This window comes from Cynoglossus semilaevis, chromosome 1, assembly GCF_000523025.1.
Source record: "Cynoglossus semilaevis isolate Cse_v1.0 chromosome 1, Cse_v1.0, whole genome shotgun sequence".
NCBI classification, from domain to species: domain Eukaryota; kingdom Metazoa; phylum Chordata; class Actinopteri; order Pleuronectiformes; family Cynoglossidae; genus Cynoglossus; species Cynoglossus semilaevis.
In genome coordinates this window covers 32,631,275-32,638,743 of record NC_024307.1, presented here as the reverse complement: position 1 = coordinate 32,638,743, position 7,469 = coordinate 32,631,275, and the positions used below count along the sequence as shown (strand labels likewise).

Below are 7,469 nucleotides of genomic sequence, written 5' to 3'. Positions count from 1 at the left end.
GCAGTATGGGTCGGCAAATGGAGTAAGAGAGGAACTGTAAGACCTCAGTGGCTCTCTGCTCATGTTGTTACTGTTGTCTTGGTTTCCGCTCTCAATTTTTGTTGCTATTTCCACATCTTAGAAAAAAGCAAAAGAAATAAAAAATTCAAGTGAAATCAACTTGTTCTCTGGAGACGAACCTTGATTTCTCTGTCTTGTGAGTTTGCAGTCTATTTTTCTAACCTGCATGGCATTTAGTAAACATGTCATAGGTGGTGCCTGTACTGTGCATGAGGATAGGGCGAAAATAATCCGACTTATGAAGCCATTGTCTCATTCTCTAGAATTGCTGCTAATGTACACACTGGATGTCCAGCTAAAGTGGAAACTCGACCCTGAGGAGAGAGTTAGAAAAAGGGAGAATAAATAAACTCACCCATCCGCTCAAAACACCCTAGTTTATATTGGTGGACACAAGTGATAGAATACAAAGTATTACATTTTAAAAGGGCAACATCATGCATGACACTTGACCAAAGGTGTTGAGAGATGAGACTGGAGATGACCCAGATGCTGCTGCTGTTACACATTTCTGCTCACCTGTGCGCTGTGTTTTTAGAGAATGAACGAGCACTCGAGTATTTGTACCTTGGTTTAGCTGCATGTATGTACGTGTGTGTGTGTGGGTGTGGGTGGTGAACGAAGCCCTACTGGTGTGTTTGCGTTTTACCTCTATACCTCATTGTGTGAGTACTGTATTCCCTAATGTATGTGTATCCCCATTGTCCTGTTCAAAGGCTGCTGTGCGTTTGGGTGTGTGGATGCTGGTTGTACAGTCGACTCCTCACTCTGTCAGATTTTTGTCTCTGGTTTTCTCACTCGTGTTCTGATGGCAATAAAGGACTTTTCATTGTTTGGTATATAACTTTTTTACAACGCTTTGTTTCTTTAAAACTCCGTCCCTCATTCCTAACAAAGCAGCCAGAATTGGTATTATTATCTAATGTTTTATTTACAGACTGCAGCGATGTTGTGTTTAACACAAAATCACTTTGCAACCGTGTACAACTCGGCTGCTCTTTCCAGAACAATGAAAACGTAAAAATGTTTCAAGAGGGTTAGCGCTGAGAGGTTTTCCACTGAGCCCATTACAGCTCATTTTCTTTGATTGGATTTGATTGACAGTCTACAGTCTCTCTGAATCTCCAGCTTTTGTTGACACACTTTCAAATTGAACCACTTTTTGGTGTTACTGACTCCAGTGGTTGCTTATTAATCGCTTCCTTGCTAACAGAGCAGGGCAGTGGTGGCTTATTGGTTAAGGAAGCAGACTTGGGTCCGGAAGGCTTCAGGTTCGAATCCCAAAGGCTGCCAAGTTACCTCTGAGGTGCTCTGAGCAACGCACCGTCCCCACACACTGCTCCACTGTTCACTTTGGCAGAGGTCACATTTGGTTGTGTGCAGTGGTGTGCTGTGTCACAATGACAAGTAGTTCACTTTCACTTTCAGAAGGGCTGTTGGCTAACTAAAGCTTGCTTAGCTTGCTTGATAGAATTATTGTGGTTCAGTAGTGTAGTTGTAAGCATGCCTGACTTGCAAGCAAAGCGCAGAGAGTTCTGACTTTGATTCCCAGTGGAACCACACATCCCTAGTGGTGCCTCCTAGGAGTTGCAACTATGCACTTGATGGCACCTGCTCTGTCAGTTGCAAAGACTCACTGTAAAATGTATCCCTACTGTAACTCTGTTATTATTATTATTATTATTATTTTTATTAACAGTTATAGACCTTTAACCTTCAGTTGCATCTGTATTTCCGTTTCCTTACAATAATGTTAGCCATTAATTGTCAGGATGAGCCATAGTTTTACTAGCAGAAAGATCTGGACGGAATGAATGGTCTCTGTCAACAAAGGAAAACACACTTAAGTGATTTGTTTAGAATGTGGTCTGGCATTATCTTTTAGTTGATAAAAGTATGTCCTATGAAGAATGAACAAAGACAAATTGCAGATTGCATTTAATGTCAATATATATATATACACACACACACACACATATATATATATATATAAACAATTGCTACAGAAAAAAAGAGCGAAGCTCAGATTTAGCAAAAAGTAAAATACGTATTAAAGGAAGTAGCACACATTTATCTATTATGACAGTTAATTAAAACATTTTGAGTCTCCCGAAGAACACATGTTTGATTATTAAAAGAGAATTTCGTTACAGGATTTCCACACACAGTGAATTAATATGCTGTTTTAATTAACACTAAACTAAATCTTTGATGGTTATGGTAAATTTGAAATATTTTTATTTAGTTTTTTGACATGATTGTTACAAAAATATCTGCATTAATCAGAGTTGTTTTATGGAAAATATACCAAAACGACATTTATGTGAAACGAATGGCAGGGCAAACACAATATACAATGGCAGGATTATCTTGTTATAACCTATTGTGTGTATTTAAAAAAATATTTTGTGAGCAAAGTAACACCAGGTTGTGATGCTCATTAAAGCTAATTAGATGAAAAATCATGTGTTCAGAAGAGGATAAAATAATAAAACATTTTTGCTTTGCTATGGCCAGAGGTGGAAGAAATCACTACTTAATATATTTGTTGTTAAGCTCCATATGAAACTTGACCACAAGATGGTGCTACACTCTACGCACCTGGATTACAAGAATCTCGACCTATCAATGTGTTTTTATACATTATAATAAACACATAGATAGAGCTCGATTTACAAAATATGTGTATTACTGCTATTATTAAAATGTTTAGTTTTACGGAGTATCCCTCGGGTTAATTATTTTTATTATTATTATTACGTATTTTGAGAACAAAGCATAAAACATAAAAGGACGAGTTCGGAGGGTCTTGTGACCAGCTGGTATCAGGCAATAATTTAGCATTTAGTTTAAACGTGACCACTATAACACAGCTACTTTAAAACAAAACTGCAGATCCTAATAACGAAACTTTATTCAACATTTAATTAGATCTTAATATAACATATAATAGTTTCCCAAATACTTCTTGTACATTTTCTAGGCTAATAGCTTAGTGTTTTGTGCTAGTTTACTTACAAAACAAGTAATACCTGTATTCAGTCGAGTTCCATCTGCCTTTGATTGACATGTCAGCCAACCAATCAGAATAACATCCTAGTGTACATAGCTAAGCCGGCATTTCCTGTTCGTGAACTCAAAGTTTCGGCTTCAGGGTTCCGCGTCTGTACGTGAGTATAATTTTGTATTTATTTAAAATACAGTTTCCGTCTACCTACAACGATGTAAAGAACATTATTAGTCTCCACAATTTCAAATTAAACCACCCTTTGGCGTAATTGACTCTCGTGGTTGGTTTTTATTCGTACCCTGCTAACAAAATGGCTGTTAGCTACCGTTAGCCTGCTAACAGATGCCATTCAAACGGGCCAGGCCAGGAAGTTCACACAGTATATTTTGGGAATAACACTAACATTAAATTGATCTTAAATTAAAAAATGAGGTCACGGTGGATATGAATGCTTTGCTTAGGTCATTTGATCTCTGCTAAATGCATGTTTTCCCTCCGAGTTTCCATTTACATACAATGGTGTTAGCCATTAACGATCTGCTCGCAGTGGTCTGTGACGACATGGGGGGCTGTGTTAATTCGTATATTTTTCCCCCCCACAGACTGATATTGGAGCAAGCATGGTGAAAATTTTTATTGGAAACTTGTCCCAGGATGCCGAGAAGGACGAACTTGAAGCCTTGTTTGTTCAGTTCGGCACAGTGACAGAATGCGCCAAATATAAAAACTATGCCTTTGTCCATATGGAAGATCGTAAGGCTGCCACTAAAGCCATTCGCGAGCTCCATCTCCACAAGCTGAACGGCAGACCTATCAATGTAGAACTCAGCAGAGGGAAGAACCAAGTCCCTGTCAAACTGCACATTGCCAACGTTGAAAAGGGGTCAGAAGATGACCTCCGTGCGCTTTTTGAAGAATATGGCATGGTCACAGAATGCGCCATTGTTAAAGATTTTGCCTTTGTACATATGGGCAGCTATGATGAGGCAATGGATGCAATAAAAGGCCTGGATGACACCGAATTTAAAGGTTAGTGAATATTTTGTTGCGCTGTTCTCTTGATGCTCATGTGTATGTGCATCTAGTTAAGAGGTATTGTTTCCTATCTTACCAGGAAAGCGCATTCACGTTCAAATTTCTAAAAGCAGACCCAGAGCAGCACCTGAAATGGAGCCTTATCCACCCCCTCCACCTAGGGGAGGCTATTATCCTCCCCGTTATCCAAGTATGGGACCGGAGCATCCTTACAGAAGCCGCATGTCTGCATACCCTCCTCCCCCTCCACCGCCCCCTCCTCCGAGGCGCCCAGTTTATCCTGATCACGGCTATGGCGAGAGAGATGGCTATGGAGTGGTGGATTACTATGAAAAATACAGAGCTCGTCCTTATGATGACAGACGAGCAATTCCTCCTCCTCCCCCTCCCCCTTCAGCCCTGGTTAGAGAACGCCTTGGAATGGGGTCCCTTGATCCATATGAGCGGCGCCCACTGGCACCACCATCCTACATGACACGAGACAGAAGCCCAATCAGGAGACCCCCACCACCTGCTCCATCTGCGGGAAATGGCTTCTCCTATGAGCGTGCCAGAATCTCTCCAATGTCTAGAACGCCCTTGTATGGAGCCCCCAGGCCCAGGGACTCTTATTCGGACAGGGTGCCACCTCCGCCGCCTCCTCCACGCTATGCAGACTACTAGGCACCTAACTGCCAGACAAGGTAAGAATTTAAAGATGTTGGCATGACGTGCCAAATCGGACTTTTGCACCGGTTGAAGGATTCAATAATAGGACACGTAAACAATTGAAAAAACAGAAATCAATGTTAGGGCGAGAATCACATGAATCATTCCAAGCTCCTCGGTTATGCAACTTACCTTCATTCACTATGACAAACTAACAATCCAGACTTCTGGTAATATCCTAAAATATGCTGCTTTATCGTCAGAGATCAGTCTTGCGCGATCCCTGAATAAAATGCGCTCCTTGACATGTGGTGTGTGCTTTCTTTTCAGGTTTAGAATATGACAAGATCGCCGCCGTCGTCGTCTGCTGATGCACGTGGCGCTATACACCCCCCTCTCGTCTTTGGCGGATTGCGTTGCGTTCTCCTGAGACTTACTGGAAGATACTGTTTTGCGGACAACCCCGTATTTAAAACATACGCTTCCTTGTCTACAGTTAACGTTTTTTTTTTTTCCTGAATTGTTTTATGCTTTTCTTTCCCTCTGCCTGTCACTGTCAAAAATCTTCGAAGACATTATTTCCTTAATAGATTAGTTTGCTGGCTTAGGTGTTTACTCTTTTGTGTGACGCAGGGCTACACAAAGTGCACAGTCTATCTTTAAATCTTTTAAATGAACCGGGCCCCTGGAAGTTTAACTAGACCTTGTAACATGGGAAGATTGTTTGCAGACACTGTTGTTGATCCCATCAACAGAAAAGCTGAGCTGAAAAGTGCTTCAGTGTAGAACTTGGTGTGGCAGGTTGTATAATCCTAAGTTTGCGACACATGTTAGCATGACAAATCAAATTTCAGTGTGAGTTTGTTCTTTTTCTACCTTGTGTTATCTATTCTTGCGAGAATAGGACCTCAGTAACTCATTGTATGATTTTATTTACTTCACAACTTGCTTTTCATTGGAACGCTTTTTAATAAACAACTGAAACCAAATATTGCGTTTTAACTGTCAACTTATTCCACTGCCAGGGCTTCATAGCCGCATCATGCAACAAATGGATGTTCACGAGGCCAGGTGCATGCAATGACACTCCGGCGTTTAACCTATATTCCGCTGATCCACCCCTTACGCTCATGAGTTATTAGCTCGACAGATGCTATGAAGTTGTTCCGCTCGTGTTCATTGTGCGCAGCAGCCAGTTTTAGGTCCACTAAAAACCTGCATCAGTTTGTCTTTGCCTTCGCAACAAGGCAAGTGAGGAGCCACTGCAGTGCAAATGCATGATTCTTTTATCTATTTCCATAGCTTTTGTACATCAATTCAAACCTTATTCCTCCGTCCTTTGCATTCTTAAGACGTTCTTGGTTTGCTGTACATTGGCCCATAAATCGTCGTGGAAGAGTTAATCTGTAACGTAGATTAACAAACCGGTGTACAGGGCCAACCATAATGATTGAAATTGGGGATTCACTCCTACACATTTTATGGCTGTTACTAACTTTGAACTTGAATGTCTTGTATTTGTACCAAAAATTTGCATTTAGTGTTGGTGTTTTTCGTATCTTTGCTCTTTGTAGCTTTTAGACCATGCTGAAGGCACCAGCTCATGGTAAGTCATCCTTGGAAGATGTTCATCGTCCTGCAGAACAGGTATGTATTATAACATTTTTCTATATTTTACACTTACACTTACAATTACATTTTCAATTATCACACAGATTTCATTTTAAGTGTGCATTCACCCCACAATATTAAGTAGAAATTAGACTTTTATATATTTAAAAAAAATGCATCGAAAGTGGTTGTTGTCTGATGTACTTTCTATTTATGCAAGTGAAGTGAAAAAGTGAAATTGATGTTTGTTTTGTTTTGGGTTTTTTTGAGCTGCAACATTGAATTTAACCACTTGGCAGTTTTATAATCAAACTGGTAAAAATATTGACCAAGCAGATGTTGACATTCCATGTTATCTCTATCTGTTGCAGGTCATATGTTGAATTGAGTCCAAGGACCTTGTTTATTTTAACACCATGAAGTGAAAGGTAGGACTTTGTCTTTTTACTGGTGTTTTAAAATGAGCACTGTCTAATTCAACTGAATTCTCATGGTTGTACAGGTGGTGAAATGGTCCGGTTCAGTCCATGGCATATCTCTCTGGTTCGGTCGATGGTAAGGGAATATTTTTGCAATCACTCCTACCACTTAATGGTGTGGGTGATTTTTTTTTTTGTCTTGGTTAAACTTGACTGGGGAATGGGGGGTGGAGGGGGACAGTTTCTGGACTCATCTGTTCCACTTAGGGTTATCATTATATTTTTTTCATATAATTCTTAACTATTTTGAGTAATAAAGTTTCTTTAAAAAAAGCCTTTCTTGCTTTTTTTTTCATGTTGGATATTTGGATTTTGCAAACAAAGTAAAAGGGAAGTCATACAGTTTTGCGAACTCAGCTGTGTCATCAGGCTTTTCGAAAACACCCTATCACTAACAGTTTTCCTTCCTTGAGCGACAGCTTTTTGTACTGACCTTTGTTAAATGTTGTGCTGATAATCCATGTTGGTCAGATACTGAAACTGCTTTCACTGAAGGCCATTAGAAATCATCCTTTGATGGTGTGTGGGGCAATATACAAGTTTAAAAAAAAGTGTAGAATGAATCACTCTGCGCATCAACTTTGCAGTAAATCTTGCCTACATGGCATATTTGTTATGTCCCAGGT

The 7,469-nt window shown here is 40.0% G+C and overlaps 1 protein-coding gene across 6 annotated transcripts; it reads left to right on the top strand.

Annotated features, from left to right (window-relative positions):
• Window positions 1–2,966: 2,966 nt before the first annotated feature.
• On the top strand, window positions 2,967–7,116 carry LOC103391328 (RNA-binding protein 4B-like). 6 transcript variants are annotated; one of them, XR_001761044.2, is made up of 6 exons: window positions 2,967–3,230; window positions 3,673–4,099; window positions 4,185–4,788; window positions 6,328–6,400; window positions 6,736–6,792; window positions 6,867–7,116. XR_001761044.2 is itself a non-coding variant. In XM_017038474.2 (4 exons), exons 2-3 carry the CDS (start codon window positions 3,691–3,693, stop codon window positions 4,766–4,768), a joined length of 993 nt encoding a protein of 330 aa, XP_016893963.1. In that variant the 5' UTR covers window positions 2,967–3,230; window positions 3,673–3,690; the 3' UTR covers window positions 4,769–4,788; window positions 6,328–7,116. The 6 variants fall into 6 exon arrangements, 3 of the variants coding, with proteins under 3 accessions (XP_016893963.1, XP_016893962.1, XP_008325775.1); XR_003049510.1 differs by having other exon boundaries at window positions 6,736–7,116; XR_001761043.2 differs by having other exon boundaries at window positions 6,328–6,792.
• Window positions 7,117–7,469: the final 353 nt, after the last annotated feature.

What these genes read in the sequence shown, in the direction of transcription:
- LOC103391328 (XM_017038474.2), top strand. Translation starts at nt 3,691, where the DNA reads ATGGTGAAAATTTTTATTGGAAACTTGTCCCAGGATGCCGAGAAGGAC. An exon ending in GGATGACACCGAATTTAAAG is followed by an intron (nt 4,100 to 4,184) that starts GTTAGTGAATAT and finishes CTATCTTACCAG; the next exon opens with GAAAGCGCATTCACGTTCAA.